Source organism: Mixophyes fleayi, chromosome 5 (assembly GCF_038048845.1).
Source record: "Mixophyes fleayi isolate aMixFle1 chromosome 5, aMixFle1.hap1, whole genome shotgun sequence".
In the NCBI taxonomy this organism is placed as follows: Eukaryota; Metazoa; Chordata; class Amphibia; order Anura; family Limnodynastidae; genus Mixophyes; species Mixophyes fleayi.
In genome coordinates this window covers 74,003,506-74,023,954 of record NC_134406.1, presented here as the reverse complement: position 1 = coordinate 74,023,954, position 20,449 = coordinate 74,003,506, and the positions used below count along the sequence as shown (strand labels likewise).

At 38.9% G+C, this 20,449-nt stretch overlaps 1 protein-coding gene across 1 annotated transcript in view; it reads right to left on the bottom strand.

The window, feature by feature from the left end:
• The window catches only part of STT3B (STT3 oligosaccharyltransferase complex catalytic subunit B), a 71,829-nt gene extending 51,677 nt beyond the window's left edge, over window positions 1-20,152 (bottom strand). Inside the window, exon 1 of the mRNA XM_075212381.1 lies at window positions 19,498-20,152. Within this exon, the coding sequence (XP_075068482.1) occupies window positions 19,498-19,793 (296 nt within the window). The 5' untranslated portion in view covers window positions 19,794-20,152. The remainder of the gene's footprint in view (window positions 1-19,497) is intronic.
• Between the last annotated feature and the right edge of the window lie 297 nt (window positions 20,153-20,449).

Sequence of the window (20,449 nt, the reverse complement as noted above, 5' to 3'; positions counted from 1 at the left end):
ACACTATTTTAGCAAAACTGAACACACAGGATCCCTATAACACATATGTTCCTCTGGAACAATATAGTATTTCTTTCCATGTTGTGTGTGCAGAAACTATAAAGAGGCACTTTAATTAGCCGTACACTTTGCAAGGGAAGATCATAACATTGTGTTTTGTGTGGACTGTAATCTGTATGGGGCAAGCTGCTCTACAAATGTGCACTTTAAAGGAAGTAGATGGCTGTCTTCCTAGTGTGATCAGTGGGGGGTTAATTCAAGAAAGTGATCACAAGACTATGTCTGTAATTCAACAGAAAGAGGCAGTGTTAGTCACTGTATATTAGACATGCATATCACCTTGCTTACCTCTAACCTCTCCCCCCACTGGTATATTCCACACTGCCTTCAAGCATGCTCTTATCTCCCCTATTCCCAGGAAACACTCCCTTGACTCATCCCCTCTCCCAAACTATCGCTCCTTTCCTTCTAAAATTCTTGAAAGACTTGTTTTCAATCGTCTGACCCACTTTCTCTCTTCCCACCCTTTTTAGTTTCCATCCCCTTCACGCAACTGAAACTGTACTTGCTAGAGGAACAAATAACTTGCGCTCAGCCAAGTCAAAAGATCACTCCACTGTGCTTGTACGGCTCTGTCCCCGGCCCTCTGCTCTCTTCATTTGGTCTTCAATACCACCTCTATGCCGATGACACACAAAATTCTATCTTTCCTTCCTGACCACTCTCCCACAACAAAGTACCTTGCAGTCTCTCTGCTGTAATAACCTGGATGTCACAGCGCTTTCTCAAACTCAACATCTCCAAATACAAACTCATCATCTTTCCTCCTGTCGATGTTACAATCCTTCCAAATATCTCCCTTTTGGTTGTCAACATAATTCTTTCCTGTCACCCAAGACTGCTTAAATCAAGTACCTCCCCAAATTCTGCCACTTCCTCCTCCGCAAAATGATAAATCCATCTATTCCTCTCAGGAAACAACCAAAATTCTGGCCCAGTCACTCAATTCTCGCGTCTACTATTGCAACCTCACTTTTCTGACCTTTAATCAATCCAGAATGCTGCAGCTAGACTTCTCCAGTCTTCGACTACTTATCTGCGTAAATCCCTTCACTGGCTCCCTATCTATTTCAAAATTCAGTTCGAGACCCTTACCCTTACTTACAAACACTTCTCCCCCTTACCTCTCTGACCTTGTCTTAAGGTACATACCCACTCGGCCACTCCGCTCTGCCTCTGAACTCAGTCTCAATTCACCTCATTACTTCCTCCCATGCCACCCTCCAATACTTCTGCCATTCTGCTGCCAATCTTTTGGATTCTCTACCCTGACTCACTCAACTCTCCCCAACCTGCAAACGCTCACTAAATCCTTCCACTTCCTGACAATCTTATCCATCACCTCCTATCTATTGTCAACCAAATGATCCAACTGTCTCTGGCCACCCCTCCCTTTAGAGAGTAAGCCCTCACAAACAGGGACCTCTCTACCCATTTCCCCATATCTGTCTACTGTCTGACTCCCTCGTACATTCTGTCATGGTTTTTGCTGCACTCCGGGTGATTCCCCATAGGTGTTCTTCTTGTACTTTAAGCCCACACAGCATTATTTACAATATGATAGAGCCTATTCTTGTGGAAATAAAACAGGAATTATCTACTGCACAACACAACTACTTATGCCTTGTTTCATTTCTTGCACCGGCTACATATTGCAGGCTCTAGCTAACAGGGCACTAATACTGAAGCCTCACTTCAGGATAAAGTATGATTTGGTGCTGGACACTTCAAATGGACCTGGCAGCTCACTGTCAGTGTACAGTAGGTATCTGGGCTTATAGGAGTAAAGGTTCCAAATGCTAGCTCCAAGTACAAGATATTCATATGAAACCTCTATTTTACTGGGCTATTAAAGCACTGCGTGCTTAATATAAAAGGAAAATTGCAGGAACCAATATAAAACCCAGTAATACATAGTATGAAGCCGATCGAACAATGTTTTACAATATAGAACAAATGAGAGATTTTACAAACAATTTTATGTGGCTCCAGTTGAGAATACATTTTCACCTTTGCCAATATGAAACAGTTGCTGCCATCTTATCTGGTGTTTGGAGCTAGCCAGATGATTTAATAGAGGCAGTGGAGATCATGTAAATCATCTGTAAATACTGAACATATTTAAGTGGTTTCAGTCAACCATTTTCTCACAAAGATACCTTTAAAGACAGTTGAAGTGCAATTATTAACTAGAGTCAACCAGGGATCACATCATTGCACTGAATCCTAAAAGATAAGAAATACGTAATAGCCCACATAAAAAAGACGTCTCTTTAAAATCTGGCATAAACAATTGTAAATTATTCCTTCATTATTTTGAAACCGTAAACAAATCTGTACCATTAAAAGGGAAAAAAAAAAATCACACTCAAAAACATGTGTGGTAACTACAACTGAACTATGTTTAAAGTGTTCCAAAATCACCATACGCTGCTTATAGCGATGACTGCCCTGAGCTACAGCATAGCTATTGGTGTCACAAGATCTTCATGAGCACTCAAACATGCATCCCTTGAGCAAACGGCTTATACTTTTCAGGAGAGAAGAAATAATGGGAGAGATTTATGCTGTATTCCCAGCTGTGATGGATGTTGTCAAATGCACAGCTTTATAAATGGGATTGTTCAGTTTTACTGAGTCTTTTGTTATCAAAGTTATGTTATGAAGAGGAATGCGTAAAACACTATAAACATTCTAACAATATCCCCAATGATCATGTGTTTGGATAAAACAGTAGTACACAGTATGAAATATGATGGCAAAATTGACATCCTGCAAAGCTCACAAATAAGTGTCTATCATGAAAAACTACTACATAGGAAATCATGAGACAGAAGCAGCTGGAATCCAATTTAAAAGATCCTTCCATGGATGGGGAGTGTCTACATTCACACTTAGGAGACACAAAAAGATGTGAAAATGGTTTTAGTTGAACAGTAGAGACTCTGAATCTTTGCTAGTAACCAGACAAAATATGTTTTCATTAAAATCTTACCACAAACACAGGGGAAATAAACATGTTCATGCCATATAAAATCTGCTTTGGAAAACCATTAGTTTATGCAAGATGGCACCACCAGTGCAAATTCTAATTGCAAATGTACAGAGGAAACATACTCAAACTAGATTATAGGCTATATTATCTTGCTAGTATGTGTTTTTGTGACTGTTTCAAGAGGCAAAAATATATAAAATTACAGAATAGAAGTATACATTACCATTTAAGTTATTCTCAAAAATATTTTTATGTTTAAACAAGGGGTATATAATTAGCAATTTTCTACATAACAGTGTCTGACAAATATTTTATTTGTATTAGAATTGTCCCTACACAATTAGGGCTCCCATGGGTCCTGGATTTCCCAAGACTTCGCTGGTTTTTACTACTGTTAATTTTATCTAAAAGTGTTACTTTAAAATCTGACTATAGACATCATTTAAACCTTAGGAGCAAATCCAACTCAAAAAGGTGCAAATGCAATATTAGTCACAAAAGGTGACTGGTCCTATTAACCAGCGGCGTTACATCCTTTATTTTGGGATTCAATAAAGCAGAGGCAACAAAGAGCCATGGCATCCACACTTCACCATATACACGTTCCAATATCATGGAGGCAGTGTTCTCCTCAGCACCCATTTCCAGGGGTGCTCCACCCGGCTGTTTTTACTTGCCATCCAGCTCTTGTTGACCAACATAATACTATTTATGATAGAATAAACCATTATTTCTCCTATTAGAAAAGGCACTATCTGATCACTACAGCCAACAGTGTGTTAGACCACTAACCATTAGTTCTGGCAGGTGTGGGGACTAACCTCCAGCATTTTTCAAAATTATTACAAAGTATTACCACTGCCCCCCACCTGGCTGGCAAAATTTTCTAGGGAGAAAACTGTGGAGCTTTGAGCAGCCGTTAGAATATAGGACATCCGTTCTTTAGAGTGTTATGTAAAATCCGTGGAAGGTAGCAAGTAGAAAAGTCAGGGATCCTTTCTTACAGAAGGTTCAAACTGTTCAAGAGAAATTATATTTTCTCCCAGAATGGGGGGTGGGGGTAGCCTCAGCAGGCATGTCCATTATATGTGGAGAAATGTGCTCCTGTGTCTGCAATTATTAGATATAGATATAGTCAGAAGAAGGCAGCATCTTTCGTAATCTCAGGGATGTAATACTACCTACAACATATTCTGTAGAATGCTTTGATTAAAGGTGGAAACAGAGTTTTTGGCTATTATGCCCATCCTCATCTCCTCCCAGCCATCCACATCAGAGTGGGGTCCAAGGTTTCTCTCATTGCCGACTGCAGTATTGTAAGGGAGTCCAGTAATAAAGCATATAGTGTTCAGATTATGCTTTTGCGTATGAGGGATTTAATAAGAAATTTATTCAAATATGTTAGGACTCCATTTGTTCTGGGGGGCAGGCAGCCTAGAAAATGTTTAGTTTGGATATATTCAAAGGGTCAAAATAGGAAATTGTTGAATATTAGGAGGGATATATATGGATTAAGTTTCATCATGTCTGCTACATACCTTAAGCTTGGAGGCATGCATTGAGAAAAGCAGGTCAGACATGTCTGGCAGGATATCTGTGTTATTCCAGAGGGAAGTGATTGGGGAGTAGTTGTTTTTGGAGGAACAATATTGATGAAAACGGATAACCATTTAAGTATTGCCCTATAAAGGCAACAATATCTTTTAAGGTGGCTTAAACATTAAATAGCTAGTTCGATTTACACAAGGTAATGTTGTAAGGTTGTTTACCTAATGCACCACCATCCTGTTTCCTATCTCTCTCTGCGACCCAACTAGTTACTAGTTAAAATGACCCTTTGGCACTAGCAAGTAGAAAACTCGAATTTGTCCTCAGAGACCATTTCTTTTATGCTGCATCATTTTGTTAATTAAAAAGGGAGAGAAAAAAAATAGCAACATGAAGAGGAAGTTAGATAAGATGCCTCAATTTTAGCTACAACATTGTACTGTTTCAATAGCAAAACAAATCCTTCTGATATAAAAAGAAATCTTTTATTAAACAATGGTAAGATATGTTACATGTAGGCCAGAAATAAAATGCAATACCCTTGATGATGCACAATGAACACACGTCATTGCTTTCAAGCTGTATTTTTTACAAGACACGAAATTGGCAGCACTCTCATAAGTGAAACTGACTGGCTGAATTTAAATCCCTTCTAACACAGCTTTCAGTTGCAATAAGCATTGTTGAACAAAAACTGCCACACTGAAAAAGCGCTCTCCAAAATGATGCCTCTTCTAATACTTTCACTGAGTCAGCTGTCATAGAAGTTTACATTGAACAGTAAACGTTTTAGTGCACTTCATGTGAAAAATACACACAAGGATCTACTTAAATGCATGGCAAAAGGGAGAGGGAACAAAACAAGAGGGGCAAATACATTAACTGCTTTTGTAGCAATTATACCTGTACAATTGTAGGACACACATGTAGTTTTCTAGAGGCAAGTTTATTGATTGTAAAAAAAAAAACAAACACTTTTTTGCTTCAAGTTTGTAAAGATAAGGAGACATTTAGAAAAAAAAAACCCCAGTTGCCTAGTGCTCCGATCATTTGCAATAACATTTTAAAAACGTCAAAGTCTATATTGCACAAACACTGAAATTTAGCCTGGTATTCAATACACAATACATATTATGTGCACCTTTTTCAATAGCCATCAATTCTTTCCCAGGTCTTCCTCATAATTTACTTTGTGTGCACCTTCCAAAATGTTAGGAAGCTACATGTAAAACAGAATTGTTGCAGCAACAAGGTCAGGAGCGCACCTTTGCCCTAAAATCACAGGGCTTAAGATAAATGATACTATCTTTTATTTATAAACATGGACATATTAAGAGGCAAAACATTACAGGTCAAACGTTCATTGAACAACCCATTTACAAATGCAGGCAGAAATATTTAATACAATCGGATCCAGTGCCTATTAGGAGTTTCCCAATGCATTCTAAGGAACAGATAAAAGGTGGAATATAGGAACACAGATTTTTATTTTATGGGGCTGTCCATTTCCACAAGCATTACAATAGCCACTTTCCTATGCAGTCTCTGATATATTTATCTAAAGGTTTTCAGGCAGTTATAGTGAACATGTTACTAGATATGCAGAGTTTGCTCAACTTGTGATGCAAATAGAGAGTCAACACACACATGTGCAACCCACCCCTTTCTTTAAAACCCAAAACCTAGGGTTCTCACAATTTCTTGTCTTCCCAGCAAAGACCCATCCCACCCCTTCCCAAATATATTTTACTCAACACTTCTTGGATCAGACTCCTCATTCAATTAGCTATACATTCATCCAATTGAAAGAGGTCATACAGAATGCATAGCAAATGGAACAACTGAATGCATGTGCTTTTGTGGATTTTTGGCGTGATTTCAGAAAAATAACAAAAGCTTTGATATGACTAAGCCTGTACAGTACCTTGAAGAGTGTAAAGAACTTACACTGCCTAATATTGTGGAATCTCAGCTGGAAACAGACCCATATTTATTCTGCTTCTCTAATGAACAATATTTAGATTAATTCAGATCATACTGCTCCAACTAGAGATCAGCACTCCAAATAATTTAAATATAAATACAAAAAAAAGTTAACCACTTCCCCTAATGTTAGCCAGTGAATTTACAGGTTATGTATTTTTACTGGTTGATGTATGTACAATAAAACTAAATTTCCTTTAATAAGACAGCAAAAATAAAGAAAATTCAGAATGCTTTAAAAAATGGATAGGTGCCTATGCACAGGTTTGTCTACATTTCCAATTGGGGGGGGGGGGGGGAAGGAAAAATAGATGGTAAATTAAAAAGTATGGGGCTAGCAATTTTTATTTTTTAATTGCTCATTGGTCCTGTAGAGAATAGGCTACATTCTCATGAAAATTTGTAAAGCCAACATAATGACAGCAACTACAGATTTTGCCTAATTACAATCACTATGCTGGGTACTACAACTTCCAGGTATAACTCCAGATACTTGAAATAGGTCTTCTGTCTCAAGTCATGTGTTGAAAACTGTCATTTTAAGAGTGTTTTAATAATTGACCTTGCTTTCCAATTTCTGTAACCATGGACACAATCAATGAAGTACAGTGTTTCCATGGTTACAGATGTGGCTTAAGGAAGGTCATTTATGTACAACCTCTGTCAAATTTTTAGATCTCAACAGGTGATGTCAGGCAGCAGTCTAAAGCTGGGTACACACTGATGCAATCATGCAGATCACACAATAAACCACTTTTTTGTCATATATATGTGTACGCTCCCACTATCGTGTTTTATCGTACCAAAGCACATTGCATCCATTGATCTGGTTTTATAAACTTCCTAAAAGTTACGATCAATGATGGAACGATGTTGGACAAATGTGGAAGTGTGTATTTATTCATGACCAGCAGTGTAAGCAGATATATATGGAATGTACACAGTCACAATCTTTTCAGCGGATGGTTATGAGAGATGAAGAGCACAGATCTGGAAGTAAATTGTGTACGTCTGAATCTGCATTGGCATCGGGACTTTCAGTCATTGGTAAAATCACCACAGAAATCACACCTGAAGTAATTTCTATATTCAACTTTATTTCAAATCATTCCACTATTCTGAAGCAACAGACCTAATACTTGTAACTGCCAAAAGCAGAAGCAAGCACAAGATATTGAGTGACCTACAGGATAGCATAAATGCAGACCTCAGGTAAGTAGCCTTTGAGGGGCAAATTTTGCTTTGTATGTTCCACCAGAAACAGTTTTACATTTTGGATGGAATTATCCTTTAAGAAAAATTATAGCAATTACAGCCTTCCCATGCAAGCACATTGATCAGTCAGCAAAGACCCTCTTGAATTATATATTCTGTAATGCCAAGTAGACATTAAATTTACAGCATAAATCCAAAATTATGAAATATATATACATTATTTTTTTTTACACACACACACACCCCCCCACGCATATGCACACAGAAGGAATGTGAATTATTCAGATAATTACATCAAATACAAATTTTCCCAAAGATTAGGAGTCATGGAAAAATCCTTAAGAGGTGTGTTGATGCATCTTGACAGGTAACCTTGCATCATACCCAATAGACCGTCTAAAAAAATCCAAATATAGACCACACATGTACAGTGTGTGCACCCCATTGTTACACCTACCAGTGCCTCTTCCAGGAACGATTAGAACAGGTCCCTGGCAATAACAACTCCAAAGAAAGTGTTACAATATGAAGTCCTACTGTGGCTAGAGTCTTAGTACAGTGAAACCTGTCTTACAGCAATGTCACTGGGGTTTCTGAGAAGTATGCTATTGCTTCGCTGGCTACAGCAACAACAGTGTGTTATAATGTTGTACCTTACAGCAGTAATCACCAAGAATATGTTCTAATAGTTCCAAGCAAATGTACATTAATAGGCCACTTTAAGGGCTTTGGCAAAGAGGGGAGCCAGAAAGGGCAAATGCTCAAGTTGTCACACTATATTTCTAAATGGTCATGGGGAACAGGAATTGTCCAGCAGTATAATATACATATATTTTAATAGGCATATACACTTCATGCTGCCCCCCAACTAAGTGATTGGCTTGTTGTTTTCTAGGTAGCATACACTTTGTACAGATTAAAGGATGGACATTTGAAATACCAGTGACGTCATAAAAAGTTTAAAAAGGATAATAACTGATCCTAAGGCTATGTACACATAGTTGTTCAGAAACAAAGTCCGTTGGAGTGTAGGCATTTGACATTGCTTCAGGAGAGCTTTGAGACGCATTTATTGACAAGTCCCAAAGCTGTGCTGCAACTTTATGGACATTATACCGTCCGCCTATAGGTGTTCTGACAGAATTTAATTATATTTTACAGAGCAATAACGTCTGTGAACACTGCAGGCAACATCAACATGACAAAATGTGAAGCAAACACCCGTCAAAAATCGTCCACTTACCTTATTTTTGGAGCCCATCCAGTGGTTGCTAGGTTTCCTCCATGCCCATAAAACAACTGAACAACAATATTATTTGCTAATTGAGCTGTTTGACAAATATTAGCAAGCTTTGGTCATTGACTAAGGGTTATGTAGTTTTCCCATTTATAATTACAGCAGGAAACAATCCATCACACACTATTTTATTAATGTAGCAGCATAGCATGTGCATCTTCGCCTCATGCTTTACATATTAAGTTGTACTGTGGCTTTGTACTAGCACTTATTAAATTCTTTAAATTGCTAAATGTTCAGAAGTAGTGATGGAACTTTTGCTTTCAATGGATAAGTATGGCTTTAAAATCCATGCAGTACTTATGAAATTGTTTCTCTAGAGAAACCCAGCAGTTATTGAACAGGCTTTAAAAGATGAACATTTACATTTATAACAGTTAGTAGGACTAGCACTAATGAAAGCAAAAATAAGAGAATTACATGACACATTCGGAGTCTGGCTGTAAAGTACCAGATCCGGCGTCTTATAGTAGCGGTCAAGTGCAATTTCCACATTCTTATCCCTGCGATCAGCTGACAGTCGAGGTCATAGGCCAAGGTGTTTCAAGTTGGCAATAGGGAATCCGCTATCTCCAGATTATACTTCATGACACTGAGCAAGATTAAAGAGGACCATCAAATCCTAAAATCAAAGTATTAACCATGGACGTTAAATACATTATCCAGTGTTGAGCTAAAAGTCCACTGCAGCTCTGTATTAGTGCCCCTCTCTATTAGAGGCTGCAAAAGTTGTAACATTACAGGTCCTGTCTATGAATAAACCCAGACAATCTATTTCTGAACAACTACTCTGCCACTTAAACTTTGCCTACTCAGTGATGACATGCACTGTCCTCCTATGACAACCTGCTGCAGGAGTGGAGTAGGCATATATGGTGAAGTTTTAAACAGCTGTTATTTCATCTATATTATTAAGTTCACTAATATACATTATGATATACTTTAGTTTTGGTACTTTTTAATTTCATACAGACATCAGTGTTGCTTCTTCAATTTAAAACGGCAATTTTCAAATCTCCCACTGCTTGACTCAAGTCAGTAAATAAATCATTAAGGCAGCCAAACTTACTAAAGTAACAGAGAATGGGTTTAATAGCTCAAAAAAATAACTAAATCAACAAATAGGAGCGATCACCTCTCAATTATTTAATGATGGACTTCAACCATACACCTAGTTATGAAAAAGTCAGCCTAGACCAGTGTTGGATAACCTGTGACACTCCAGGTGTTGAGAAACTACAAGTCCCAGAATAACCTTCCAGTAATAAGCTGCTATATATTGGCAAAGCATGCTGGGACTTGTAGTTTCACAAACACCTGGAGTGTCACAGGTTAGCTAACACTGGCCTAGACAGATGAAACGTGTCAGCAGTTTACTTCCTTGAAGCAGATGCGAGACTCTTGTGCACTCTATATTAATGCAGTATCTATGGGGCACGGAATTTAATCCTGCATTCATATATCCCAATCAAAAAAACTGGAGTGTTTTTACACAGGAGTTCCTCGATGTCTAATTGCCGCTGCATCAGACCTGTGGTTGCAACAAATTGTTTTGTGGTGCACTTTTTTTTTTTATTCAAAATGCAATTATTATATCTTTATAAACATCTGAATATATATATATATATATATATATATATATATATATATATATATATATATATATATATATATATATATATATATATATATATACACACACATACACACACACACATTTATATTTTGTGTGATGTGTATCACACACTAGCTTGCAAAAGTTTGGTTTTTGAAAGAAATTATACTTTTAAACAATTACATTGATTTAAAAATATAGTTAAGACATTACTAGTGTTTCAAATGGCTGCTTGAAATGATTGATTTATAATTCATTCGTCACATATGACTGCAAAGCCCCATTTTCAGCAGCTATTACTCAAGTGTCCTTAGGTTCTAAAATGGACAAAACAAAAATAGCTTCTCAAGAAACACGCCAGTGTATTGTTGTTTTGAGAAATGAATGCTACACCATGCGTCAGTAAAGGGCAAACGGGATCCAACCAGGATAGAAAAGGCCCACAACTCCACAAGAGGATAAATATATCAGTTTGCAGTTTGAGAAACAGATGCCTTACAGGTCCAGAGTTGGTGGCTTCCTTACATAGTACATGACAAATACTAGTGTCATGTGCAACAGTAATAATACGATTCTTAGGTGCTGGTTTTTTAGGCAGCATTGCAAAGAAAAATCCATGTTTGAAACCGGCAAATGGAGGCCTGTGCGCTATTACTGTTACTACTGTATTAATGCGCATTATTACCGTTCATACAATAATGTTTATCGCCGATTTCTGCTTGCAGCTCAGGGAGCCACAAGCAGAAATCCGGGCTACAATTACCGTATTAACAGTAATGATACGCCGGCCATGTTACTCCCAGAATGCCAAACATCTGAAAACTGTAATTGCTGAAAATGGAGGGTTCTTTGATGAATGTAATTTTGATGAATAGAACAAATTATATATGAAATAAAAATAATAAGTTATGACAATGTCAACATATGGGCTGTAAGGTCAGGTCAATTAATGGTATCTTGATATAATATATATATATATATATATTTTCAATAGGTGAGCAAGGCGCTATTTCACAGTCTCAAATTCAATCAGTATTGTCCAAGAATATCCAAATGTCAATAATAGAGGTACAAATGAGCCAATTTTCAGGCGGCAGCCCCATTTCAAAAGCCAGATGGTCAATCCAGATAAGTAGTAAATTTAAAACATGGAGACAACAAGGTGCCTCATAGTGTACTATTATTAAAGATGGAGCACAATAATTCTGTTTGAGATATGCGTATCAGATTGTAGCATGATCAGAGCTCATAACATATGGACATCATTTAGGTATACAAAATCCTCGTTCTGGAGCTCGCAGCATATGCAAAATACATGGTCCAGATATTGAAGTCAACTGGAATGTGAGTGTACTATTTTTGTTTTAATAAATTGTATCTGCTTATACTTCAATATCTGGATCATTGTTCCTTTTATATATACCACTCGTGGAACCCTTGAGGATATACGCATAGGAGTCCTGATGCTGACATTTTAACCACGGATAAGCCATTGTATACTTTTTTCTAGTACGTGTAATCAGAATTGGTGTGTCACCAGCACATATTGTATGTCTTACATCCACTGGTGTCTACTGTGATGGTGATCAGTGAATATTGCACTGGGTAACCAAGTGGTTTAAGGAAATACTGCACTATCATTGATTTCCATGTATTTTGCATATGCTGCGAGATCCAGAAGGAGGATTTCGTATACCTAAATGATGTCCATATGTTATGAGCTCTGATCAAGCTACAATCTGGTACGCATATCTCAAACAGAATTATTGTGCTCCATCTTTAATAGTAGTACACTATGAGGCGCCTTGTTGTCTCATATATATATATATATATATACACATACACACACATATATATATACACACACACACATTTTTTAACAAGTTAACCCGTGCATGATACTCATGCATTCTAGTCAAATCAAGCTACTTGAGGTCTTAAAAAGGTTCTTGTCATGCATTTGGGCCTAGCCCAGGCCTCCTCAGGGGAAGAGCGTTACTTCGACGCAAGCGCCTTTTTAATGTGTGTTCATGAGGTAAAATGACCTCACGAAAATGAGTTTGACCCCTCAACTCGTAAATTTAGCCTTTACTATCCCTCCCACGGGGGATGATGGAAGTTAACTGACTTCCCTATTCTAATTTTTTTGTCAAATATGTCAGTATACCAGATTTCAGGTCAATTGGATGAGCCCTTTCTGAGAAAATAGTTTTTTACACACACACACACACACTAACACACACACTAGGCTTTTACTTTTATATATTAGATAATGCTAAGAATTTAGTAGGTCAGTGTATAACTCCACCCAGCAGGTGGCGCTGCAGCTTGTTTTTTTTTTTCCCACATACAGACTAACACACGCCACTAGGCTTATATATATTAGATTCTTTCAGCCCTCTATAATATACTGCAAGCTCTTTCAGACAAGTGACCCTTATAATCTGGTGTGCGTCTTTGGCCATGTTGCATTCCTAAACATGCCACATTTATTCTCTGTATAGCCGGACACATGTATAAAATAAAACATGTGTAACAATAGTGAAGTCATGGGCACATTTCAAACATTTACACTGTATTTTAAATCTGAACTACAGCTACATTCCTGCAATTATAACAGCCACTTGCTGAAGTATTGGGTATTATAAACATTATGCAGTAAAGGGCAAAGCAACAAGTGCAATGAAGATGATCATTCTCCGATTTGGAATCGGAGACCAAATTCACTACGAGTGTCCTCATCTGTAAGTCTCCCCCCACAACCTCTTGCTGCAAGGGAAAGATCTGTTCAATTAGAGGACCTAGTTAGTCATTGCCCCCACTGCATTGCAATTAACAAGTTTGTAAAATAAGCATGATCAGAAATACAAAATATTCATATATATAAATTACCTGCAACAACTGAAAATGTGAGCGGATTTGTGCGCAACTTTGCTGAAATCATATTTTAATAAACTTTAATTCCTTCATGTACTGAGGTGAGAAAAAAAAACATGTACTGTCCTGTCCTTTATAAAATTTCATATAGCTTGTGCTACACAACAAATATACATATACAAAATATATATTTACTATAAAACTTGTAACACTTACAAAGATAACGAATGTATGCATGTTATCAATATTTATAGGCAGTTAACATGGTCAAAATAAAATGTTTGTGTCTTCTCATTTTATTCATGTTTATTTTTTAACTTTTTTTTTTCTTGTTAATATGTTCTAACACAAGCTTAGATCTGGGGTAGGCTACTTGATATACTGCAGTGGCCACATGGGTGGGCCTCTAACCTGCAAAGGGCAACAAAATACCTGTAATCTCAGTAATAAAGACTGTCTGTTGATCATCACTGGCTTAGATGTTATCATCATGTTAACAAATACTTTAGCACTGGGGGGGAAGCTAAAATAATCTATGATATGTCTTCTGAGACTCAGAGACCCCCCCCCCCTAAACAAGTCTGAGTGATAATATCCCTGGGATTTCCTTGTACAACAGCTGCAAGCACACATCATTCTATTCAGAATTCAGTTTATTTGCGATCCAAAAGGTCAGAACGCACTCCTGATAGTAAGTGGCTGATGTAGAGGAGTCAGGGACTGACAGCCGGTTCCTGTACAGAGGGGAGTGTTGTAAATGCCACCAGGAGGGTAATGACTTGCATATGTCCTACTGCGCAAAGAGGTATACCGAGTGGGTGGGCCGCAACAGGTTAAATTAAATTAAATTAATACACCACATGATTAACATGCACATATTTGAAGAGATGTTAAGTGTGGCAAGAGTAACATGTACAACAAATAAGTCTAAGATGGATGCTACAGTCATTGGTAAACTACAATGTTCAGATAGATAGATAGATATATTCTACTTCAAACTAAATAATCAACCTGAAGTTATAGTCAGTGAGCTGTGATATCTAATGTGAGTTCTAATTATCACATGTCTGTATTAACAACAATGACACTCATTTATAATAAATGATAGACATGACAGTTGTTTTTGACCAGAAATATAATTATTTCAGTTACCAAGGAGAAAAATAAGCTTTGCAGACCCACAATCTATTAGTTTAGCTGCAGACCTGCAGGGGTATTAACAAGACTGCACACTTTTATACCAACTTACATACTAAAAATAAATCGCTCAGCTACAGTGAAATAAAATCTTATTTATTTCAATGTGCTTTGCAGCTGTATTCACTTCTTAGTAAGCCATTTGGGGAGAATTGCAAGTGTCATGATGGTTTTGTTTAGATCAGTGGTTCCCAAACGTTTGCAGTTCGCGGCATCCTTAAGAGTCTCCATAATTTTTTCAATGCACCCCTCCAAAATAATTACTGAGCAGTCCTGTTTTAGAAGTAGTTGGGTCAAAAAAATGTATTTAAGTCAGGACAGAAATACTTATTTAGCTGTATGCAAAAATGCCCCCTCTGCATCCAGTCACTCTGCCCCCTACAGTGACAAGCTGCGTGAGAGAGGAGGATGCAGGGTCCCAGCACTGCACGGATTGGCGAGTTTTTGTTTTTTTCTGGCTTTTCCACGGCACCCGTGAGCCGCGGCGCACACTTTGGGAACCGCTGGTTTAGAGCTACATGTATGGGACAACAAAATAAATTTAAAGCAAAGGCTTCCACAGGAGGTGTGGTCCATATATTAACCATGCTGGTCAGGATCATGTATAAATATGCTAAACTGCAGTGGTTGCCTAGAATGTCTCCTATCTGGATCTGGTAGTTCCATATCCTAATTGCACAATTGCAACAGTCCTTGGCTCCAGCTAGTCTCTCTTCTCAGCATCAATCACGTGGCACACAAACATATGGACCGCCTTAAAAAATGCTTCTGCAAAGTTAGTCCTTGATTTGTAAGGCACACCAGTGCTCTGCAGCACGGGACAGTACAGAACATATGATGTAGACAAAATAAATGCAGATGTGAAAACAAAGGGTAGGAAAGGTCCTGCTCATGAGATCGCTTAAAATCTAGTGAAAAAAGGCTAGAGCAGAGACAAGTGAAGTGTGGCTAATAATAGAGACAGGAACGGTAGTGAGGATGTACCAGTGTAAGTAGTAGAGTAGAGCCAGAAGTAGAAGGAAAGATTCTGGTTAAGCAGGGTAGGGAATTCCATAGCTGGATAGTGGCACAGAAGAAGACTTGTGTGGAAGTGAGAGGTGCTAAGGCACAAGTCAAATGCAGATCTAAGAGGGTGTGAGGGAAATTATTTCGAGATGAGGTTTGAGATATATTAATTGGTGGTGGTGTTGAAAGCTTTGTCAGCGAGTGCAAGTAACCACTTTAACCGGATTATGGAGAATATGGGGACCCAGTGTAGGGATTTCCAGAGTGGTACAGCAGATGGAGAGATCAGTCTTGCCATGGCATTTAGGTAACATTATTGCTGGGACAAATGGGAGAGTGAAATGTCAGATATCATGAGGTTGCAGCAGACGAGAGAATGGCAGCAGCTTGGGAGACTGAAGAAGTTGTGTTGACAGAGAGGGTGCGAGAGATTTGAGGGTAGGCGGAGACTGAGGAAAGATTAGCTCAGACAGTTGGTCACTCAATAAAAAGAAGGGGAGAGAGATACTTGGGCGTCATCACTGCAGAGAAGGTATTGTAGGTCTGTATTCACAAGTTAGTTTATCTAGAGAGAAGAGAAGAGGTATACAATAAGAGTAGAGAACAACCTTTTGGTTCCCCAATTGATAGTGGAGAGAGATCGTGTGCCACAGGAAGTGAACCAAGAAAGAACTTTGTCACAAAGGCCAATCAAGAAGTTTACAGCTCTGAGTGCTTGTTTCAGTGAAGGATCCTGTAAGCTAATGTTGTCTGATGCATTTTCCTGTTGTAGTTTGGGGGCAATTATTCCCATAGAAGGATGGTCAAGCATAACTACTACTTAATGGTAGGGATTCGTCATTGTCACAACGTTGCAGCATTTCTTTCCTAATGGTAGTGGTATCTCGCAGAATGACAATGCTCCCATCCACAAAGTAAATGCACTCGGTTTGATGACCATGACACTAATTATATCCACATGTCAGGCCCTTCTCAGTCACAAGATCTGAATCTGATTGAGCATTTATGGGATATACAACGCCCAAAACTAAGCTTCCCACCACCAACCATGCATCTATTGAGTAACTTTCATGAACAATGCTGCATCCCTCTGCAGATATTGGTACACGCAATGCCACAGCACATATAGGGTAAACTGTCCACATGTGACGTCACAAATCCCTATTAGATGATTTTGTATTGGGGATTCCTTTTTTTTTGTCCACTACCTGCATGTGCATGATTAAAGGCAAGAAAACAAATAACCTTGGTGCACAGTTATAGTCACACCACCAGAAAAACTGACTTATCGAGGCAGAATGTTGTCAATCCATGCATTGTAGTAGAATTAAAGACATGTGTATTTTAATGCCAGTGGGTAGGAGGCCTTAGTCCACTTCTGCCTGTGTGGAGTTTGTATGTTCTCCCCATGTTTGAGTAGGTTTCCTCCCACAGTCCATAAAAAAAAAAAAAAGAACAAAAGTCAAACATATACGTTAATTGTCTTTTGTCAAAATGGACCAGTGTATGTGTGTGGTAGTATTTGTAGTGAATTTAGACTATGTTGTGGCAGGAACTGATATGAATGATTACATATAATTTACACAGACTTGCATAATATGAAGACACTATATAAACAAATAATTATCGAAGGGCTCAGTACTCTCCGAAACTATATGAACACAGAACTATTTATGAATACTGCAGAAAATAGCAAAAACTAGTAAATAGATTTATGCACAAAAGAAAAGCATACATAAAAATGTATCCTTACACTCTGCCATCAGTGAGCAACAATCAGTCCAGTGCACTTGTTCAAAATAACCCTATATTATTTGCCAGATAAGTATAATGTACAAAGCTTTAATCATGGCCTTTAGAAACTACATGACTTGTTTAGGATTTGAATGCTCAGTTCCTTTTACAAAAAGAAGCCATTTTGGCTGCATTCACTTCCTTAAATCCAAAGCATGTGTCAAGGCCATGTAGTCCCTAAATCAATGTTAAGCAGACAAATATATTAACCAATTACTGAGTGTGATTCGGTGTCTACAGATCACACTCTAAACTACATCTAACTAAAATCAATGAAAGTAAAAATGTACATAACTGATAAGTATTTATCAAAACTCAGATGAAATGATTTATGTTCTATATATTTGTGCCTACCTACTTTTCAAATTTAGTATGTCTTTTCAAAAACAATATATTTGTACAGCAGTATTACACAATCCTAATTTGCCAAAATAATATGCTTTAAACTGCATGCAATTAAAGACAGGTTTGTTGCCTCAACAAAAACTGTTTAATAATCACTACTGTTTGAACAGCCGCCTATATGAGGAGGTGGCTCTGAATTTCATACCAATGCTTTCAACTCTTGCCAGACAGCAATCTGACAGTGGACAAGAGAGTAGGCATATGGAAAGAGTGGCGGATGGTACAAACATACAAGGCTTATAAACCTCCCCCTTTAAAAGTTACCTGATGCAAACAAGAATATAGAAATAACCAATTTCCTATGACATGGCAAAAACAGAAGCAGTGCTGCACTCTTCAACTCTGTGGAAAATGTATCAATAAAAACACATGATTAAATACACTTTGGCTCTGAAATAAAATGTACCTTGCCAAAGCACTTGAGAAATAATGTACCGTCTGTCAGATAAGTAGGTGCTACAGAGAAAATGATCAAGCTTATACCTCATAAAGAGATGTTATACCATAGGTACAGTTAACAGCACATGTTAAGTTTCGGCAGTAGAGAACGAAAGCTAAGGTGGTGCTTATCACTGACACTTTACCTACATTGCAAGTTCTGCTGGCAGTGAAAATGTATTGCAGGAGCCAATAACCTCCAGTAGTCACATATCCAAATAATTGACACATCTTATATCTGGACTCAGGCAGCTTGCAACAAAAGGAAGTGGCTTTATGTGAAAAATCCATTTAACACACTAAACCACAGGTAAAACAAGTGCACATGCCCTAAATTGTTTGCTGGTCAATACTCCCAGATAAATGTCCTCATTATACTTATGATTCCAGCAGAAAGAGTCTGCCTGTGGGAACACAGGTTAATGAATAAAACCTTCCAGTATGCTTGGTCATTAAAAAAAGAAAGACAGCACTATGAGTAGTTTATGGGTTAGCATTCCAGAGGAGTGTGTAACAATAAGTTATATTTTTTATATATTTTATTTTTTTACTCACACAGACCATTCCAGTTTTGGTGTGAGCTCAATTTCATTGTATGACATTGTTTGCAAGAAGACCAATACCAGCAGAACAATACATTCCTGTCATTCAGCTTAGTTATTCTTTTAAACAGAGTCCTAGTATCAAAAGTAATACATTTCAATTAACGTATACGACAAGGCATCTTGCATCAATGTAAATTATGTAACTAATGTTTTTGACAGTTTCATGTGGATTCATTGCTGTCTCCTGCATTAAAGTATTTGTACTTTGACCAAATGACAGAGGCGATCCTGCTGCCAAGACGAGGCGAATTGAGTTATATAGAGACACCATAATGTATTAAGAACCCTCTGCTACAACCCTGAAGTGTCACCATGCGGAGAGGGCCAGTTCCACAAAGGGGAAGTGACCTGTGTCAGATATAACGCTAGTTGTCATGTCTGTCACTGTCACCTCCACAAACTCCTATGTCCCTGGCACTTTCTATGTCCCAATACCACACAAAGGAGAGGAGGCGGCACTCACCAGGGGTCGAACTCGTGGATGATGCTCTCGAAGCGGATAACTGCGAAAAGCCTGGAGCTGAAGCCGGCCAGCCAGGCCAGGAACAGGATGGTGAAGGAGAGCAGGGACTGCCAGCCGGCGGGCTGCGACAAGCCCCCCGATAACCCTCCCCCGGGGGAGTGGACACCCACGCTGCCGCTGTTGTTGTTGGCAGAGGAGCCTGATCCGGAGCGCCCGGAGATCAGGGCGGGGGAGGAGGCCCCGGAATTGAGGGTTGCCGCTTTGTGCTTATTATCCAGGGCTGCGTGCTCCGCCATGTTGGATTTCCCCCCCGCTGGCCGCTCCTCCTCCTCCTCCCGGGGTGGAGGTGTGTGCTGGGGCGGGAGAGGGACTGGGGACGTTCGGTGACGGTTGGCAGAGCGGGGATTAGGAGGGAGGTTTAAAACGCGCGGGCACGCGGCTCGTCCGTTGAGCCACCACAGTCCCCGTGTTCACCTTCCCTCGCTGCTCCGCTCGCCCGTGTCACTATCAGAATATCTACCGACGGCCCGTCTGGTCTCGCCGTCCACATCACAGTCCCAATGATAGTCCAAGCAGGCCGCGATAACTAGAGCCGGCTAGTGCTCCACAACTGTATGCTCAAATGACATTTCCTATTCAGTGCTGAGTGGAGGGAGGGGCTTCGTCGAGAGAACACACCCACACTTACCGAATCTAAACTGTCAGCCAATAGAAAAGCGACAGGTACGTGTAGGGCCGTGCTATGCGAACTGAAGAGCCAGTCGCAGACAAAAGCCTCAGAGGTCACGCCTTATTCGCTGGCTATGACGTCACACAAAGGCGGGACCTTTTCAAACACTTCCCCGTGGGCCTATGGCACGTGCTGTCAGATGAACGGGACAGAGGAAATTGTGAAATGATTGACGGTTTTTTTTCAGCCAATAGCGTTGCGACGTGATTAGGGAGGATGGGG